Source organism: Myxine glutinosa, chromosome 11 (assembly GCF_964187855.1).
Source record: "Myxine glutinosa chromosome 11, kmMyxGlut1.1, whole genome shotgun sequence".
NCBI classification, from domain to species: Eukaryota; Metazoa; Chordata; class Myxini; order Myxiniformes; family Myxinidae; genus Myxine; species Myxine glutinosa.
Genome location: NC_136271.1, coordinates 2,366,838 through 2,388,910, shown reverse-complemented (window position 1 = coordinate 2,388,910; position 22,073 = coordinate 2,366,838). Strand labels below are relative to the sequence as shown.

Here is a 22,073-nt window from a genome sequence, read left to right as displayed (position 1 = left end):
ATTTGTGTTTAATGTGTATGTAACCGACCATTATATTTGTGTTCAATGTTTATGTAACCGACCATTATATTTGTGTTCAATGTGTATGTAACCGACCATTATATTTGTGTTTAATGTGTATGTAACCGACCATTATATTTGTGTTTAATGTTTATGTAACCGACCATTATATTTGTGTTTAATGTGTATGTAACCGACCATTCTATTTGTGTTTAATGTGTATGTAACCGACCATTATATTTGTGTTTAATGTTTATGTAACCGACCATTATATTTGTGTTTAATGTGTATGTAACCGACCATTATATTTGTGTTCAATGTTTATGTAACCGACCATTATATTTGTGTTCAATGTGTATGTAACCGACCATTATATTTGTGTTTAATGTGTATGTAACCGACCATTATATTTGTGTTTAATGTTTATGTAACCGACCATTATATTTGTGTTTAATGTGTATGTAACCGACCATTCTATTTGTGTTTAATGTGTATGTAACCGACCATTATATTTGTGTTTCATGTTTATGTATCCGACCATTATATACCCTGCAAAAAAAGAAACGCAAAACTGCAAAAAAAGAAACGCAAAAGTGATTTTAGATGTATATTTTATATATCATATAAATATAATCAACAGATGGTAATCGATTGTTCAAAATTGGCACACATCATTCTCATTGACCCAGGTTCCATTTGGCACACATGGAATAGTAGATTTTCAAGGTGAAGGTCATCTGTGCTCAATATCTTGTATGGCCACCATTAGAGTCCAAAACTGACTGGCATCGTCGTCCCATGAAAGCAATCAGATCCCGAATTGTGGCCTGGTGAATGTTCACCCACTCTGCCTGCAGTGCTTGTGCCAACTGTCGGAGGTTCTGTGGTTGTTGCTGACGTGCTCGCAGTCGTTGATCCAATGCATCCCATAAATGTTCGATTGGGTTTAAATCTGGAGACCTGGAGGGTCATGGTAGGACCTGGATGTTGTGATTCCTCAAAAAGGCTGTTGTCAGTCTTGCCGTGTGAGGTCGGGCGTTGTCTTGTTGGAAAATGACGTTCGCTTGTTGCATAATGGGAAGGACGTGTGGCCGAAGAATCTCATCCGTGAGTCGTGGCATGTTTTCGCTGTTCACTTGCTGGAAGATTGTGATGGCATGCAAATGAAAACCCAACGTTTTTATAGCCCCACAAGTGATGTTGCACGTGCATGTCATGTTGGTGTGTTTCGGTGCCAGGCTCTCACGTGGTTGTGTTTTTGCGATTGTTCCATCTTTTCGCCAAATTTCTGCAGTACCTCATTCTCTTCACACAAATCAATCCCAATCCATGCAGAAATGACCAATTCATTTTTGGTATTAATTTTGTATGGATATCGGCAACTCTCTGTCAGATATTTACGATTTTACTACTTTTGCGTTTCTTTTTTTGCAGGGTATATTTGTGTTTAATGTTTATGTAAGCGACCATTATATTTGTGTTTAATGTTTATGTAAGCGACCATTATGTTTGTGTTTAATGTTTATGGAAGCGACCATTATATTTGTGTTTAATGTTTATGTAACCGAACATTATATTTGTGTTTAATGTTTGTGTAACCGACCATTATATTTGTGTTTAATGTTTATGTATCCAACCATTATATTTGTGTTTAATGTTTGTGTAAGCGACCATTATATTTGTGTTTCATGTTTATGTAAGCGACCATTATATTTGTGTTTAATGTTTATGTAACCGACCATTATATTTGTGTTTAATGTTTGTGTAACCGACCATTATATTTGTGTTTAATGTTTATGTATCCAACCATTATATTTGTGTTTAATGTTTGTGTAACCGACCATTATATTTGTGTTTAATGTTCATGTAACCGACCATTATAGTTGTGTTTAATGTTTATGTAACCGACCATTATATTTGTGTTTCATGTTTGTGAAAGCGACCATGATATTTGTGTTTAATGTTTATGTAACTGGCCATTATATTTGTGTTTAATGTTTATGTAAGCGACCATTATATTTGTGTTTAATGTTTATGTAACCGACCATTATATTTGTGTTTAATGTTTATGTATCCGACCATTATGTTTGTGTTTTATGTTTATGTAAGCGACCATTATATTTGTGTTTAATGTTTATGTAACTGACCATTATATTTGTGTTTAATGTTTGTGTAACCGACCATTATATTTGTGTTTAATGTTTATGTATCCAACCATTATATTTGTGTTTAATGTTTGTGTAACCGACCATTATATTTGTGTTTAATGTTTATGTAACCGACCATTATAGTTGTGTTTAATGTTTATGTAACCGACCATTATATTTGTGTTTCATGTTTGTGAAAGCGACCATGATATTTGTGTTTAATGTTTATGTAACTGACCATTATATTTGTGTTTAATGTTTATGTAAGCGACCATTATATTTGTGTTTAATGTTTATGTAACCGACCATTATATTTGTGTTTAATGTTTATGTATCCGATCATTATGTTTGTGTTTTATGTTTATGTAAGCGACCATTATATTTGTGTTTAATGTTTATGTAACCGACCATTATATTTGTGTTTAATGTTTGTGTAACCGACCATTATATTTGTGTTTAATGTTTATGTATCCAACCATTATATTTGTGTTTAATGTTTGTGTAACCGACCATTATATTTGTGTTTAATGTTTATGTAACCGACCATTATAGTTGTGTTTAATGTTTATGTAACCGACCATTATATTTGTGTTTCATGTTTGTGAAAGCGACCATGATATTTGTGTTTGATGTTTATGTAACTGACCATTATATTTGTGTTTAATGTTTATGTAAGCGACCATTATATTTGTGTTTAATGTTTATGTAACCGACCATTATATTTGTGTTTAATGTTTATGTATCCGACCATTATGTTTGTGTTTTATGTTTATGTAAGCGACCATTATATTTGTGTTTAATGTTTATGTAACCGACCATTATATTTGTGTTTAATGTTTGTGTAACCGACCATTATATTTGTGTTTAATGTTTGTGTAACCGACCATTATATTTGTGTTTAATGTTTATGTAAGCGACCATTATATTTGTGTTTAATGTTTATGTAACCGACCATTATATTTGTGTTTCATGTTTGTGAAAGCGACCATGATATTTGTGTTTAATGTTTATGTAAGCGAGCATTATATTTGTGTTTAATGTTTATTTAACCGACCATTCTATTTGTGTTTAATGTTTGTGTAACCGACCATTATATTTGTGTTTCATGTTTGTGTAAGCGACCATTATATTTGTGATTAATGTGCATGTAACCGACCATTATATTTGTTTTTAATGTTTATGTAACTGACCATTATATTTGTGTTTAATGTTTATGTAAGCGACCATTATATTTGTGTTTAATGTTTATGTAACCGACCATTATATTTGTGTTTAATGTTTATGTATCCGACCATTATATTTGTGTATAATGTTTATGTAACCGACCATTATATTTGTGTTTATTGTTTATGTAACCGACCATTATATTTGTGTTTAATGTTTATGTAAGCGACCATTATATTTGTGTTTAATGTTTATGTAACCGACCATTATATTTGTGTTTATTGTTTATGTAACCGACCATTATATTTGTGTTTAATGTTTATGTAACCGACCATTATATTTGTGTTTAATGTTTGTGTAACCGACCATTATATTTGTGTTTAATGTTTATGTAACCGATCATTATATTTGTGTTTGTTGTTTATGTAACCGATCATTATATTTGTGTTTAATGTGGAAAAACCGACCATTATATTTGTGTTTTATGTTTTTATAACCGACCATTATATTTGTGTTTAATGTTTATGTATCCAACCATTATATTTGTGTTTCATGTTTGTGTAACCGATCATTATATTCGTGTTTAATGTTTATGTAACCGACCATTATATTTGTGTTTAATGTTTATGTAACCGACCATTATATTTGTGTTTAATGTTTATGTAACCGACCATTATATTTGTGCATCGTTCATGTATGTACACTTGTATGTGCAGGTACCATACTTTTCATCCTACAAGTCGATGTGGAGTACAAGTTGAATGTGATCATTTTCGCCCTTTTCTTTCCTTCATTCATGGATACGTTTATTTGTGTTTTTCCTGTTTTTGCTGTCTTTGGTGATGATGTCTCTAATGTTGAATATTTCCACTTCCACTTTCACGTTTCTTCTACTTCCTTTGTCCTCCAGGTAAAGTTCAAGACGACAAAGCGGCGAGTCCGAAAGATTCGAAAAAAGAAGATGCTGAAGGCAGATGAGTTGGAACCCATTGTGGATGCCAGCGCATACTTGGGCTCCAGGTGGGAAAAGCTATCGTAATGAGGTTTGCTTTGCTTGGTAAATGTATACATCGTTGTTTGCATCGAGCGGTGGAGGCACCTTGCTGACTTGTTAAACGAAGGTGTGCGAGTTAAACATTTATTTTTGAATATGACCTGTGTGTGTCTTTGCTTATATTGTAACTACAAATACATGACCCCGTGCCCCAGGTTGTGATTTTAATGCTTCTCCTCTTCTCTGCTTATTATGTGAACAGAACACGAAGCGTGCGCAGAAACCGGTCGCAGGAGAATGACCAGAACGATGAGGAGCAAATGGGTGTGCGGATAAAGATGGAGAGGGATGTTGAGATGAAGACAGATAAAGACTTTGAAACTGGAGGAGACATGAGGATAAAGATTGAAGCAGACATAAAAAAAGAATATGATGACGAGTTTGGTGTGCAGGTACATCCTGTGGTGAGGAATGGCATGGAAGACATGGAAATCAGTGATGGAGAAGGTTGGTTTAACACTAGAGGGGGCTTCCCCCCACCATTTAGCAGGGAATAGAGAGCCTTACCTGACTGTGTCTGCTTTAGCATGGAATAGCGATGCCTACCTGACCGTTTGTGTCTGCTTTAGCAGGGAATAGCGAGGCTTACCTCACTTTGTGTGTAATTTAGCAGGAAATAGCGAGGCTTACCTGACTGTTTGTGTCTGCTTTAGCATGGAATAGCGAGGCTTACCTCACTTTGCGTCTAATTTAGCAGGAAATAGCGAGGCTTACCTGACTGTTTGTGTCTGCTTTAGCAGGGAATAGCTAGGCTTACCTGACTGTTTGTGTCTGATTTAGCAGGGAATAGCGAGGCTTACCTGACTGTGTCTGCTTTAGCAGGGAATATCAAGGATTACCTGACTGTTTATGTCTGCTTTATCATGGAATAGCGAGGCTTACCTGACTGTGTCTGCTTTAGCAGGAAATAGTGAGGCTTTCCTGACTGTTTGTGTCTGCTTTAGCAGGGAATAGCGAGGCCTTCCTGTTTGTGTCTGCTTTAGCAGGGAGGAGCGAGGCCTACCTGTTTGTGTCTGCTTTAGCAGGGAGGAACGAGGCCTACCTGACTGTTTGTGTCTGCTTTAGCAGGGAATGGCGAGGCCTTCCTGTTTGTGTCTGCTTTAGCAGGGAATAGCGAGGCCTACCTGTTTGTGTCTGCTTTAACGCTGTTTCCTTCTCATTTGAAGCCCCCTTAGTTATTCGAGAGCTAGGATGCTCCGCATTTTATTTGATGTTTAGAAGTTTATTTTATTTATCATTGATATTTTCCATGTGTCAAAAAATTCCTTCTATTTCGGCAATTCCATGCAAATGGTCTGTCGAGGTCAAAATTTAAATTTCAGAGTGGAAACGTTTGTTGTACATCAATGAACCGCCTTTAGAGGCCATTTCCCCCCGCAGTGCGGGGGTTGGCCTTTTTTGGGCACCTTAGTCCCCTTTTTGAAGCAATGTTTTAGGGCTGCATGCCTTGGGCACCTTGGTCCCACAACCCTGTTAGTTGCCTCTTGCGACACACAGGGAATTACCAGTGAACATGTACTCAATTTGCCAACCTCAGAAGGATGACAGGGTGAGTCAACCCCCCTGGCGTTAATTCAGCGATCGACCGGGATTCGAACCCAGGATCCTAGGATCCTAGGATCCCAAGCTGGCACCCTAACCGCTACGCCAACACCAGGCTTTTGTTGTGCATCAATGGAAAAGCAGAAATGTTCAGCTTCAGAAAATATAATTATCACTGAACTGACATGCCTAGTTTTTATGTGTTGTGGATGAAGATATTGACATCAACATCCCAAAAGAAAATGGCAAAATATGTTGATTATATTAGAAGGAACAATATAAATTCCTCAATTGATTAATTGATTAGGCTGGGAGTCTAAAACTGCTCCCCATACATTGTGTCGTATCTGAAGTAAATTGCTAAACTTGATCAACTGAAATCCGCTGCCCCAACTGTCTTTGATTAAGATTTTAATTAACGAAGCAAATGTCATTTCATAACATGTCACTCCACGGCACGTCTCTCCGCGGCACGTCTCTCCGCGGCACGTCTCTCCGCGGCACGTCTCTCCGCGGCACGTCTCTCCGCGGCACGTCTCTCCGCGGCACGTCTCTCCGCGGCACGTCTCTCCGCGGCACGTCTCTCCACGGCACGTCTCTCCGCGGCACGTCACTCCGCGCCACGTCACTCCGCGCCACGTCACTCCGCGCCACGTCACTCCGCGCCACGTCACTCCGCGCCACGTCACTCCGCGCCACGTCACTCCGCGCCACGTCACTCCGCGACACGTCTCTCCGGGACACGTCGCTCAACGCCACGTCGCTCCATAACAAAATTCGACATTTCATTCGTCGGTGGTGGAAGTCGAGAGAAACAAATTGTATTTAATCAATAACTCACTGCACTGTTGTTGAAACAAATTTCAATATGATGCAAAAAGTAAACATCCTGTCACACCATAACGTTATAGAGTGACATGCTGCAGACATTACCCCACACATGTGAAGTGCAAAGCAGGGTTAATAGTAAGGGCATTTTATGAGATGTTTCACAAATCTGTTAACTAAATTGTTACCAAAACATTTCTTCACCAATATGTTTGTAAAGGTGTGTAATAACATGTGTTAAAATGTTGAAGTTCAACTCCCGTGGGAAACCCAGAAAAAAAGCTGTTGAATTCGGGTACCGAAAAATTATTTTCGAGAATTTTAATTTTTTTAAATCGGCCCTTAAGTAACTTATGAGGGGTCAAATAAGGGTTTTTCATGATTCTGAGTTGATTGTTAACATTTATATTTTCACTTTTACATTTACACACAAAGTAGCTTTTATTTCACATACATATATAATACTCAAGAGTTATTTCTCATTCACAATGTCAGAAGTTTCAACAGTCATTGTCTGTCTTCTTCAGACTCAACAACATCATGACTGCAGTTTCTGCATGTAATGCCATTACAGACTCCACAGGCCGAGATGCACGTGACCCCATTCTTCTTGCAGCTGCATCGCCGGTTGCTGCAATCTCCATGACGATTACAGCTCGTGAACTGCAATAGCTCCTCAGGAGCCGTGGGGTCCAGTGTTGGAACTGGCTCATACCCATGCACACCTATTGTCCATCCATAGTCACTGGGGTTCAGAGACATGCTCTGTAGAAGGATCCAGTCCCGGGTCTGCAGGTAGGCACGGAGTGAATGTTGTGCAGCTGCACCCTCTGTTGGAGGTAGAGTCTCTGGTTTGATCACTCCTGCCGCTGCCTTCCTTGAGAACATGTTGTACCGAATTTCACCCAATGTAGTATCTCGTCCATGGTAAATGTACTTGAAAATCGCAGTACCAGCCTGAATCACTGTTTCCTTGGTGGCTTCTGTGTCAAGGAAGATGTCGATGTACTCAGCCACGTCCCTGTGTGTGGTGGGGTATGACTTTGGACCTAAATCAATCAAGGCAATATCATTGGATATGAACTTGAGTGCCGTCTTTATGATCTGAGTCTTCTCATCTCCATGGTCAAGATTAGCATGATGCTCTCGCAGAATATTGTCGGTGCCATCTTTGAGACAGAGTACATCTGCCCTTCTTTCCTGTGTTGTGAAATACAAGGTGTCTTCGTATTTCTCTAGAAGTTTTATCTTTAGCCAATGCTTTGAATAAGAAAGGCTCTTCTCTGGTGACTGATCAAACTCCTGCAGCTTTTCATGGACTTGGTCCATGTTCATTACCCCATGCTCTAATTCTGAGTCTAACCATTCGCAGAATTCAATAAAAACTGCCTCTCGCTCCTCATCAATACTCCTCTGTCCTCTCTTCCTTTTTCCTTCCTCATCAGTCTTGGACAAACTGTCACCTCTCGCAAACATAAGTTTGCATCGCAAATGGTACAGTGTTTCTTCTGCTACCAAGTCGTTGATCCCTTCCAGGCGTCCAGTGACTTCAGTGCCCCAGTCATCCCCGCGACTCCGTGCTGTCTTCAGCAAGCTTGCCTTCAGTGTATCTGCAGTCAAATTATCTGGCACTCTGTATTTCTTTCTAGCTTGTGCTGGATTATTTTTGTAGAGCTGGGCTGGTTGGTTGCAAAGAATGCATACATCCTTATACAGGAGGTCAACTGACTGTGATCTTCTAGAACTGCAGCCAGTTGATGAACTGAACTCACAAGTAGTGCGTCTTCTCTTCAACTTTGATGACTCTTTCTCTGCCTCTGATGCTTGAGCTGACTTCTTGGTGGTTGCAACAAAGTTGTTGTACAGATCATTTTTACACTTCTGGTGGTACCTCAGTTTTCCTTCCTTTTGAGCCTCCTTCATACGTTCCACAACAGTAACATTTTCGACAGTTTCTGCTTGTTTCAATAAAGTTGAGTATCCCTTTGGAGTTGCCTGTATGAGCCTTTCAGCTGGTGTATCCGAGCGTGCACAGATGAAGCAATTGAGCACAGGTGGAGTAACGTCTTCATCCATATTGCTAGACTCCATGTCCTGCAAAGTAGAAAATGAGATATATTTAGAAATTATTTTTCCACAAAGGAGTGTCTGTGGTGAAATATAAATGTTAACAATCAACTCAGAATCATGAAAAACCCTTATTTGACCCCTCATAAGTTACTTAAGGGCCGATTAAAAAAAATAAAAATTCTCGAAAATAATTTTTCGGTACCCGAATTCAACAGCTTTTTTTCTGGGTTTCCCACGGGAGTTGACCTTCAACATTTTAACACGTGTTATTACACACCTTTACAAACATATTGGTGAACAAATCTTTTGGTAACAATTTAGTTAACAGATTTTCATATGTTTCCCTTACTATAAGCAATTGGTTCACTTCTGTCTGTAGCCTGGTGTTGGCTTAGCGGTCAGGGTGCCGGCTTGGGATCCTAGGATCCTGGGTTTGAATCCCGGTCAAAAAAGGGTCAAAATTGAAATCAATGTTTTACGGCCGGATGCCCTTCCTACCGCCAACCCTTTTTGTCGCCTTTTACGACAAACAGGGAATTACCAGTGAACTGGTACTCAATTAGCCGACCTCGGAAGGATGACAGGCTGAGTCAACCCCCCTGGCGTTAATTCAGCGATCGACCGGGATTCGAACCCAGGATCCTAGGATCCTAAGCTGGCACCCTAGCCGCTAGCCCAACACCAGGCTAACAGGTCTGTGATGAAGGAAGATATTCATTTCAATTAAATGTTGTATTTTGAACACAAATCGGAATACAAACCTGTGGTGTAGCAGTACTTTGGCTATGAATTTGGCAAATTGTATGGAATCTCGACCCAATCGCACATGCACGCAGAGGAATGAGTAAGGTAACTATTTTAGTTTTTCTGCCTGTCAGTCCAGCAAAATTAACAATCATTCCAAACAGGAAACTTACTGTTTTTTTTAAGGACATTACAAAGGACACAAACAGCAGGCATGAAGAAAAAAAAAAACAACCCACCTTTAGAGGCCATTTTTCCCCGCAAGCGGGGGTTGGCCTTTTTCGGGAACTGTGGTTGTTGTTGTTTTTCGGTCCCCTTTTTTGAAGCAATGTTTTACGGCCGGATGCCCTTCCTGACGCCAACCCTTTTTGCCGCCTTTAACGACAAGCAGGGAATTACCAGTGAACTGGTACTCAATTTGCCGACCTCGGAAGGATGACAGGCTGAGTCAACCCCCCTGACGTTAATTCAGCGATTGACCGGGATTCGAACCCAGGATCCTAGGATCCTAAGCCGGCACCCTAGCCGCTAGCCCAACACCAGGGACTCAACACCATGCCCCGCACAACACCAGCAGGCATGAAGAACTCATTGAATTTGTCAAATAAGGTGCTGTGCGGGGCATCAACGGTGGTAAACCTCCAAAAAAAAGATTGTTTTTTTCTACATCCTTTAAATGCTTTATTTTATTTCAATTGAATTATGTACCGAAATACAAGAACACAAATCACCTACTTGTCACTTCCAACAACATCCAGTTTTACAGTACTTGTACAAAATATGTCATTTTACACCATATCGACCAATCAAATTTGCCACTCGCGCTCTCGGTGTTGGGCAATATCTAGATTCGGACAAAATCGTGGCTCGTACGAAACATAGAGCGTGCTCTGTAATGCAAACCAAGAGTTGAAAATACCCTTCCCATGTCATTTTCCTACAAGACCACGTGGGGTATGGTGTTCTATGAACTCTCTAGTTTGTTAGGTTGATTTTGTTATTACAAAGTTAAAGGTTCATCACAGCAAGGTGACATTGATTATTATCCCACGTTTCTGAATTAAATTTCTCCCTATATTTTCTATTCCAAAAAATAACACCTTGAAATCTTTGCGGTGCTGTTTACAATGTGCATGTTTTGTTCTCTCGTACTTTTTGCTATATGCCCAAATCCTGTTTGTTGCTGTAGATGCATCAGGGCCTGAGGATGCTGATATGCCTTTGTACCTGGTTGAGGAAGATCCAGCAGAGTTGGAGCTGCAAAAGCAGCTGGACCGACAGCGAAAACTCCAGCAGAAGAAAGCCATGCAGGATGCGGCCGAGAAGGTCTGAAAAATGTATCTCCACTGCTTGTGTCTGTGCTCGATTATGAATGCCGCACACTATCAGCGGCTCTCAAAAAGCAGTCAAAATGTCCTTGCCGTTATGCTGTCGAAGGACATTCCCAGAAAACTCATTAAATATTCCATACTTTATTGGGAACAAATTCCCTTGCAACAGCCCACTGGAGCCGGGTTATCTGCTCGTGTAGTCATAAAACCAGATGCATCTCAGGGACTGACAGTTCCTCATAACGTGCTCATCTCTTAGCTCTTTAGTCTTGATGTGAAACAGAATTTGATCCAATAAAAACCACTTTGTCAAAAAATAGTCAAGTCAAATCTTTGTCAAATTTTGGTTGACTTTTGGCTCCGGTTCCTTGAGCTCGGACGTGACATTTTTCGACTCTGTCAAGTTCCGCAAACTTAAGTACTCCAGGTAGTTTTTTTGAGTTTTTGCTGTTTAATATGCTTTCCCTGTGTTTACTGTGTGCTCCGAGTTCGGTTTTTGTTTGAAAACTTGTACCAATTTTAAAGGAGAAACTTTATGCAGCTTATGTTAGAAGCGAGATGTTGTACGGCAGTGAAACCTGGTCGATCAAAACGGAGGATGAACGGAGGTGTGAACGAAATGAAATGACAATGGTGACATGGATGTGTCATGTGACACCGAAGGATAGGAATAGAGGTATATAGAGCATTAGTGAGGTTATGGGTCAGAGTAGATCGAGGTGGTTTGGACACGTGGAAAGGATGCGGGAGGACATCTGCGTGAAGAGGTGTATAAATATGAATGTGAATGCAAGGAGAACGACCAGCCATCCAAGGAAAACATGGGATGAGTTGCTGAGAGACGATCTCAGAGTTAATGGACAAACAAGAGGCCCAGCAATGGAGATCGTGCAGCATGGAAAGCGGACATTAGGTGAATCATGGCCTACACATGCAAGCATGGAAACGGCCGTAAAACGATGATAATGACGAGGATGAATTTATAAGTATTCGTTGGAGGCCGAGTTTTTGAGGCCTACATTTTCCTAGTTCGAGTCCACAATTTTCTTTGTTGTTTTTTCTACCTATTACCTTCAGCCTTTTTATTTTCTCCTCAGTCCCCTTATTTCTCCTTCAAATCCTCCAACGATAACTCTTGTTTGGTGTCTACAAAAAAAAATCAATTCAATATCACCTCCGAACCTTTCACCTCCCCCGGCCCCGACCACCCGACTTCCCCCACTTCCACTTCCTCTTCCGGCCTCTCCTCGATTTTTGTCGTTTTCCACTCTGCATTCCCACTCTGATCGTGAAGGTATTCACCAAACAGCTCAAAATTATTTTCTTCAAGCTTCTGCTTTACTCTTCTTCGACCTAACACTTAATAATAATGATAATAAAAATGAAGGTAATTGCTCCCCACGTACCTACCAAGTACTGATGTACACCTCCACGTCTTACCCCGACGGTCTTCACGGAGCCATTTAAAATGTTTCAATTTCCTTTTTCTCCCGTGTTTAATTCTCGATTCTATTATAATTCGCTTTTCGTTTTCCTCTTCAAAAGTTTGTTTTAAAATAAATCCTTCAACCATACCAACACATAGAGCTCTTCCTTTGTGCATTCTGTAAACCCAAACTTATATCACCCTTCCTCTAAGTCTAATGTTTTCAAACGTATATCCAACATGGATGTTTGTATTTAATTAATCGTTCATTTTGTACATCACACCAACGTCCCACTCCATGTCCCCTCCCTCTACCCCCTCCCACCCCCATTCCATCACAACCTTCCCCCTACTGCTCCTATTCAAAACTTCCACCTCACCCCTACCCTTCAAATCTCCACCTCACCCCTCCCCTTCAAATCTCCACCTCACCCCTCCCCTTCAAATCTCCACCTCACCCCTCCCCTTCAAATCTCCACTTCACCACTCCCCTTCAAATCTCCACTTCACCACTCCCCTTCAAATCTCCACCTCACCCCTCCCCTTCAAATCTCCACCTCACCCCTCCCCTTCAAATCTCCACCTCACCCCTCCCCTTCAAATCTCCACCTCACCCCTCCCCTTCAAATCTCCACCTCACCCCTCCCCTTCAAATCTCCACCTCACCCCTACCCTTCAAATCTCCACCTCACCCCTCCCCTTCAAATCTCCACCTCACCCCTCCCCTTCAAATCTCCCCTTCACCCCTCCCCTTCAAATCTCCACTTCACCACTCCCCTTCAAATCTCCACCTCACCCCTCCCCTTCAAATCTCCACCTCACCCCTCCCCTTCAAATCTCCCCTTCACCCCTCCCCTTCAAATCTCCACTTCACCCCTCCCCTTCAAATCTCCACTTCACCCCTCCCCTTCAAATCTCCACCTCACCCCTCCCCTTCAAATCTCCACTTCACCGCTCCCCTTCAAATCTCCACCTCACCCCTCCCCTTCAAATCTCCACCTCACCCCTCCCCTTCAAATCTCCCCTTCACCCCTCCCCTTCAAATCTCCACTTCACCGCTCCCCTTCAAATCTCCACCGCACCCCTCCCCTTCAAATCTCCACTTCACCGCTCCCCTTCAAATCTCCACTGCACCGCTCCCCTTCAAATCTCCACTTCACCGCTCCCCTTCAAATCTCCACCTCACCCCTCCCCTTCAAATCTCCCCTTCACCCCTCCCCTTCAAATCTCCACTTCACCCCTCCCCTTCAAATCTCCACTTCACCCCTCCCCTTCAAATCTGCACCTCACCCCTCCCCTTCAAATCTCCACCTCACCCCTCCCCTTCAAATCTCCACTTCACCGCTCCCCTTCAAATCTCCACCTCACCCCTCCCCTTCAAATCTCCACCTCACCCCTCCCCTTCAAATCTCCACCTCACCCCTCCCCTTCAAATCTCCACCTCACCCCTCCCCTTCAAATCTCCCCTTCACCCCTCCCCTTCAAATCTCCACTTCACCCCTCCCCTTCAAATCTCCACTTCACCCCTCCCCTTCAAATCTCCACTTCACCCCTCCCCTTCAAATCTCCACTTCACCCCTCCCCTTCAAATCTCCACTTCACCCCTCCCCTTCAAATCTCCACCTCACCCCTCCCCTTCAAATCTCCACTTCACCCCTCCCCTTCAAATCTCCACTTCACCCCTCCCCTTCAAATCTCCACTTCACCCCTCCCCTTCAAATCTCCACTTCACCCCTCCCCTTCAAATCTCCACTTCACCCGTCCCCTTCAACTCTCCACTTCACCCATCCCCTTCAAATCTCCACCTCACCCCTCCCCTTCAAATCTCCACTTCACCCCTCCCCTTCAAATCTCCACCTCACCCCTCCCCTTCAAATCTCCACTTCACCCCTCCCCTTCAAATCTCCACTTCACCCCTCCCCTTCAAATCTCCACTTCACCCCTCCCCTTCAAATCTCCACTTCACCCGTCCCCTTCAACTCTCCACTTCACCCATCCCCTTCAAATCTCCACCTCACCCCTCCCCTTCAAATCTCCACTTCACCCCTCCCCTTCAAATCTCCACCTCACCCCTCCCCTTCAAATCTCCACTTCACCCCTCCCCTTCAAATCTCCACCTCACCCCTCCCCTTCAAATCTCCACTTCACCCCTCCCCTTCAAATCTCCACTTCACCCCTCCCCTTCAAATCTCCACTTCACCCCTCCCCTTCAAATCTCCACTTCACCCCTCCCCTTCAAATCTCCACTTCACCCCTCCCCTTCAAATCTCCACTTCACCCCTCCCCTTCAAATCTCCACTTCACCCCTCCCCTTCAAATCTCCACTTCACCCGTCCCCTTCAACTCTCCACTTCACCCATCCCCTTCAAATCTCCACCTCACCCCTCCCCTTCAAATCTCCACTTCACCCCTCCCCTTCAAATCTCCACCTCACCCCTCCCCTTCAAATCTCCACCTCACCCCTCCCCTTCAAATCTCCCATTTACCCCTCCCCTTCAAAACTCCCCCCATACCACTCTTCTTCAAATCTCCCCTCCCACCCCTCATCCACAAAGCTGCCTCCTCCTTCCCCTTCCTCTCTCTTCCAACTCATTCCTCCACCTTCTCCAATATTATACCTCTCTCTGACAATATCAAACTACTCCTCACTGTGCCTCATCCCATCACTACCTAGCTTTTTGACCTACTCATCCTGTCCTCTCTTCTCGGTCTTCTGTAATCCCTGACACACTGTCAACAGCTCTCCCTACCTTCCCCTTTCCTCCCTCATCTTATCATACCACTCCCCTCCCCTCACCCACCCTCTTGTATCCAACGCTCCCCCTCCCTCTTCCTTATCGGTATGGACCTCAAACATCCGGGACCTTTCCTCAAACCTAATTGATCTCCATACATGTTGCTTCTGACAAACCCGACGTGATCTGCTTAACAGAAACTTTCCTCCTTCAAGATGTCTCTGATTCCTTAATATCTCTTCCTGATCACTTCCTCCTCCGGTGTCATAGATCTGAGCCTCGTCCTGGTGGTGGAGTTGCTATCTTTATAAAAAACTATCTTCCTCACTCTCCTTGCACTGCCCTCTCTCCACCTCACCCCCCAGGAGTACCTCTGGCTACGACTTCCTCTCCGCTCCCACCTTTTGTTCATATGTGTGTTGTACCGTCCACCAAACAGTGATGACTCCATCTACATCTCGCTGTCTGATAATATGGACCAACTTCTATCTACCCATCCCAACTCTCTCTTCCTCATATGTGGTGATTTCAATTGTCACCATGCCAGTTGGCTGGGTGTGGGTACCTCTCTCACCAGCTATGGCTCTTCAGCAAAGGACTTCTGCGACTCACTGGGACTGACACAATCTGTCAATTTCCCGACCCGGATCTCAGTCAACGGAGCCTCTTCTCTTTTAGACTTGGTTATGACTAACTTCCTGCAAATGTCTGCTGTTCTTCTTCTGCTCCAATCAGTTCATCTGATCATTTGCTTGCATTTGCCTCACACCTGGATCGGCTTCACGCTGTAGAAACTAAAGCTTTCAGGATCATTGGAATCTCCCGCGATGAAGCTGATTCTGAAGGCCTTTCACTCACTGACCGCAGGCAGGTTGGTGGTCTTTCTGTCTTCTACCGACTCCTCTCCGGCCTTGCTCCCCCAGCTCTCTCTGGGCTCTGTCCCCCAAATATTCCTACAGGTCGCACAAGATCTGCCAGCAACCCTCTCATGGTTAAACTGCCAAAATCAAGGCTCTCTGTTCACCTTCACTCCTTCATTCCTCTTTTCTTCCGCCTCTGGAACAAACTCCCACACTCTGTTCATTCCCACTCCTCCGTCCAGGTCTTCAAAATAGCTGTTCACCACCATCTCTTATCTTCCCCCATCCAAAACCTTCATCTTTTCTATCCCCGTTAATGCATCCCCCCAAAATCCACCTTCTTCAAATTCCCTGTTTTCTTTCCTGAAAGTCCCTGTCGTGTCCATCTTGTTTATCCCGTGTACCCCACCCCAGCCTTGTCTCCTATACAGATGTCTGCTGTTGTTGCTTCCCTCTCTCTCCCCCCCTCTTGTCTCCTGCCTCCCTTTATTATATGTTCTTTGTGTTTGCTCTTATATGATCCTCGACTTGGTATCAAAAAAAATAGTAATTATAATAAGCGACGTTAAACCAATTTTCATTCACTAACGTGTGGATATTCATGTTCCTGTTATATATTTTTGAAAAGCTCTGATATTAATTTGGCTTCCTGGTTAATTTGTTTTCTAATTTTATTCTAAAAGTTTTATTTTCTATCCAGAATATTGCACCAGGTTGATAAAACCAGACTGGGTTCTGCATATATTTGGGAGAACTCCTGTTCGAGCAGTCAATGTTTTGTGAAATGTCAGTCAAGAAGGGTATATACAGGGAGTTTCAAAAAGATGGACCCAATTTCAAAGCAGTATATTTCACGATGGCAACATGTTACAATTACACAAAAAGATACAAACGGTATAATGAGTTATCAAGTTTTACTAACCATTTTATAAATGCTCTCTGTGCCCTCCACCTGCTGCAAGGACAACATCGAGACGATAGTTGAATTCGTCCCAAACGTCTCTCAGAGTGTCTTCTTTCACTGAAGTCACCGCTGCCGTGATTCTGTTTTTGAGGACATCCAGATTAGTCGCTAATGGTGGCACAAAAACACGGTCTTTGACGTATCACCACAAGAAAAAGTCGCAGGGTGTAATGTCTGGGGATCTTGGGGGCCAAGAGTGTAGCGCCAAGTCTTGGGGTCCCGAGCGATCTATCCAACGTTGAGGCAGTGTGTCATTTAGAAAACGTCGAACCTGCAGGTGCCAATGTGGCGGTGCTCCGTCTTGCTGAAAAATGAAGACATCGGAATCTTCATTCAGTTGTGGAAAGAGCCAGTTCTGCAGCATTTCGAGATAGGTTTGCCCCGTAACTGTTTTTCCCTCGAAAAAGAAAGGGCCATAAACCTTTATTTGAGAAACGGCACAAAACACGTTCACTTTCAGGGAATTGCGCTCATGCTCTACAGTTTCGTGTGGATTCTCTAGTCCCCATATGCGCACATTGTGACGGTTAACTTTACCGCTTAGATGAAACGTTGATTCATCACTAAAAATCAAACGCGGTAAGAAGCTGTCGTATTCCATGTTCTGTAACATCGCATCACTAAATTCTACACGCTTTCCTTTGTCACCTGTACGAAGAACCTGTACCAGTTGCAACCGGTATGGCCTCAGGATTAAACTTTCCCTTAACACACGCCAGACAGTCGTATGGGGGATCGCAAGTTCTCGGCTGGCACGACGAGTGGACTTGCGCGGGCTATGCAGAAAACTCTCTTGAATTCCTCTCACGTTTTCGTCTGAAGTGCGTGGTCGCCCTGGGCTCTTCCCCGTACATAAACAGCCAGTTTCCTCAAATTGTCGGTACCAAAGACGAATGCTCTTTGGCATTGGCGGATCAATGCCAAAACGCCGTTGAAACGCACGCTGCACCGCAATTACAGATTCAGTCTTGCTGAAATGCAGAACGCAAAACGCCTTGTGTTGCGGGGTCGCCATCTTGCGAACGACTCGAGGCTCGAGGCCATTTATGGGCGGTTCGTGGTTGCGGAGATATAGCGATTTCAAATCGGGTTCATCTTTTTGAAACACCCTGTAGTCCTGGAATTTGCAGTCACATTTGGTAATGACATGATTTGGAACTTTGGCAAATGGCAATTTAAAAAAATATTTGACCTACTACGCCACAATAGTTGACTATATAAGCGAACCAAGTCCTGTGCTTGAGTGGAAAATCTGGACAACTACCAAATAGAAGTAATATTTTGAGAACAAGTAGTGAGGAGTCTGTTGCTTGACCAAGTCGTCAGATTGTATTTAAATAGTTGAGTTGTGTTTTAAACTTGCTCTTGGTATCTTTCTGTGACTAATGTTCATGTGAAAATGATACTCTGCTATGGCTAGTTGGGTTAGGATGGTGTTATAACCCCGCGCATGCAAAGCGAAAAGTGGGTCGGAGCAATTGGTTCACTTTTGTCTGTCTCACTTTTGTACACACGTCAGTTTATGATCGATTCAAATGAAATGTTATATTTGAATATGAATCGGAACATAAATCAGAAAACGGATTTTTTATTTAACATCACTTTCGTTCTGAAGTTGCCCTGATTGTGCACACTGATCACAAACACTGATTGCACACACTGATCGTGCACAGTGATCGCCCACACTGATCGTGCACACTGATCGCCCACACTGATCATGCACACTGATCGCCCAAACTGATCGCGCACACTGATCTCCCACACTGATCTCCCACACTGATCGCGCACACTGATCGCCCACACTGACCGCGCACACTGACCGCGCACAATGATCGCCCACACTGATCGTGCACACTGATCGCGCACACTGATCACCCACACTGATCACCCACACTGATCGCCCGCACTGATTGCCCGCACTGATCGCGCGCACTGATCGCCCGCACTGATCGCGCGCACTGATCGCCCGCACTGATCGCGCGCACTGATCGCCTGCACTGATCGCGCGCACTGATCGCCCGCACTGATCACCCGCACTGATCGCCCGCACTGATCGCCCGCACTGATCGCCCGCACTGATCACCCACACTGATCGCCCACACTGATCGCCCACACTGATCGCCCACACTGATCGCCCAAACTGATCGCGCACACTGATCTCCCACACTGATCGCGCACACTGATCGCGCACACTGATCGCCCACACTGACCGCGCACACTGACCGCGCACACTGATCGCGCACACTGATCGCGCACAATGATCGCCCACACTGATCGCCCACACTGATCGCCCACACTGATGGCGCACACTGATCGCGCACACTGATCGCCCGCACTGATCGCGCGTACTGATCGCCCGCACTGATCGCGCACAATGATCGCCCGCACTGATCGCGCACACTGATCGCGCACACTGATCGCCCACACTGATCGCGCACACTGATCACGCACACTGATCGCGCACACGCACAGAGAGACATAATATTCTTACTTTGTTTGCCTGTATATAAATGGAAAATCATTCCAAACAGGAAACTTACTGTTTTTAATGTCACATAAAATACACAAATGATATGTATGAAGTACTAATGTAATTTGTTAAACAAGCATTCTGAGTATTGCGCTGCAATACATGTCCCCTACCAAAGTTCAAAGTGCCATAACTTTGTCAAAAATGATCGAATATGCAAATTTATGCACGGTTGATGCTGGTTTTCAAACTTGATCTGAGGTATGCTGAGACACGTGTGTCACGCCTCGCCTCGTTGATATGCCCGCAAGGTCGCTCTGTGGAGCGGCCTGCACGTATTGCACTGTGTGAATTACACTACTCACAATACGTTAGGGATATTGGCAGGTTCTTCGGTGTGGTTGATTTTGTGTATTAATTATGTAGAAAAAAGTTGTTGGTCCTAATTCTATGGTTATTAATGAGTGTGAAAACACAGCATTCTTGATTTCCATACCCTAACCCTAACCCCTATAAAAAAAATAAACTCTCCCACAATATCCCTAACTTATTGTGAGTAGTATATATAAATTATTACCAGCTCACGGTCTGAGGTACTAGCGATTCAAGAGATATCCATTTTTTAAATATTTTCGTTTAATTAACGATATCTGCCAAACCAGGTGCCCTATCGCAAATTCCAAAAGGACATTTTAGTAGACTGACATGCTGAACAGATTTGTGAAGTTTCCCCTCGATTGGATCAAAAATGAGGGAGGAGCTCGGTTTTAAAGGTTCATGCTTAAAAACGTCATAACTCTGAAACCATGTGACGCATGACGTCATGCTCACTGACTTTTTTGTTCGTCATGGGTATGCGATTCTGCCTGCAAAGTTTGGCCTCGATCTATTCAGCCGTTGCAGAGAAAAAGGGGTTTTCGTGTTTTCACGAAAAACAATATGGCGACCGAACCACGTGACCTGTGACGTCATAATTACCATTAAAATATTCTGCAGACCGAGTCCATCATATGGTGAAATTTTTATCTCAATCGGTCCAATTATTGCAGAGAAATTGGTTTTTAAAGGAAATTTAAACTTAAAATGGCACTGAGTTAAGGATCATCAGAATTATCAGAATTCCCAAAGTTCAAAGTGCCATAACTTTGTTAAAAATGATCGAAACGTCGTGAAGTTTGAACTTGATCTGTAACTTATCCTGAGGAAACCATGTGCCAAGTTTGAAATCATTAGCATTAAGAGTTTAGAAAAACAGTCCGGAAAACTGTTCTTTGCGTGATGGACGGACGGACGGACGGACGGACGGACGGACGGACTGACGCTGTACACCGGGAGGGGACTAATAAGGTGGTTGTATAAGAGACGCTGCATCAACGGCGGTAAACTTCTGAAATGTGTTTTCTACAACCTTAAAAATCTTTGTTATCTTCATTGAATTATATATTTTAACACTAGAACACAAATCGCCTTTATGGCAATTTCCAAACTCTTCCGCTTAGCAGTACTTGGACAAAATATCACGGCATTTTACATAATCTCAACCAATCAAATTTTGCTGCTCGCAGACCCCGCCCATGTCCTTGTTTCTCAAGTCAGCACGGGTTAAGGTGTTCTGTGATCTCTCTGGTTGATTCCATGATCTCAATTGTTGGATATTGATTTCCAGTTTGAGGATGGAATAGTCTTCACAAGACGAAATTGAATCTTGTGTGCATCCAATTTGAGGACCAAATCGCTCTCCTCGTTAAAATGTTTCGCAGCATCACAACTATTTGCACACAACATCCTTTTGGTGCACGAGTTATCAGAGTGACCACTACATATTCGTCATGGGTGTGTGTCTGTGTGTCTGTCTGCAGCATAACTACCCGACGATATCATCCGATCTTGATGAAACTTGGGTGGGAGGTTGATATCATGATCTAGTTGTGTACTGCCTGGAGTGGGCGTATTGCGCCCATTGTGGGCGGAGCCACGCCCGAAAAAGATGTCTTTTTAGGGGGTAATCAAGTTCAAGCCACATCTTCTCCGAGGGAGTTGGTGGAATCTGACAGGGGTTTCGGTATTTGGTTCGGCCAATGTCATGCGTCTAGCCCCACGGAGCTGGATTTTTCATTTTCGCCCCAAGGTCAAGGTCACAAGGTCATGAAATTTTAAAAAGTCTATTTTTGATGGTTTTATTACATTGTTCGCTTCCTGATAGGGTGAAATGTCGTACATGATCTTATATTATCACATATATCATGAAATACAAGTTTTCCAACAAATTTCAGAAACTTTGACCTTTGAAGGTCACAAAGGTCAAATTTTCAAAGTTGTTGGAATCAAACCGAATTTTCGGTATTGTGTGGCTAACTAACCTCATAACTGATTATACATTATTTTCCATCTCGTTTCAAGGTCAGTAACCTTCGTTTTGACATTTCCAAGCCAGCACCACACACAATTACGTACAGCTGGCTCTTAGAGGCCTGTGCACGTAGCGCATCGGGGCCCTTTGTAAATAGGCATGTACATCGCATGTCGGGGGCCGACACCTGCCACGTGGGCCCCCGACCCCCAGTCCGGGCCTGTTTCGGTTGTAGTCCGTCCTTTGTCATTGAATACCGTTCGCTCGTGAACCATCGTCGTCTCCTGACTTGTACAAACTTAATCTGCAAAACGTCTGCAAAAGTCATCCCTTTAAAGATGAAAAGTCAGAGCTGGGAGGTTTGTGACTGCTCAAAGTACACGCATTC

General features: G+C 43.3%; 1 protein-coding gene across 1 annotated transcript in view; it reads left to right on the top strand.

Annotated features, from left to right (window-relative positions):
- SART1 (spliceosome associated factor 1, recruiter of U4/U6.U5 tri-snRNP) overlaps positions 1-22,073 on the top strand; it is a 146,340-nt gene that overhangs the window by 88,348 nt on the left and 35,919 nt on the right. The window contains exons 10-12 of the mRNA XM_068130054.2: positions 4,222-4,331; positions 4,568-4,812; positions 10,739-10,875. Of these exons, the coding sequence (XP_067986155.2) occupies positions 4,222-4,331; positions 4,568-4,812; positions 10,739-10,875 (492 nt within the window). The remainder of the gene's footprint in view (positions 1-4,221; positions 4,332-4,567; positions 4,813-10,738; positions 10,876-22,073) is intronic.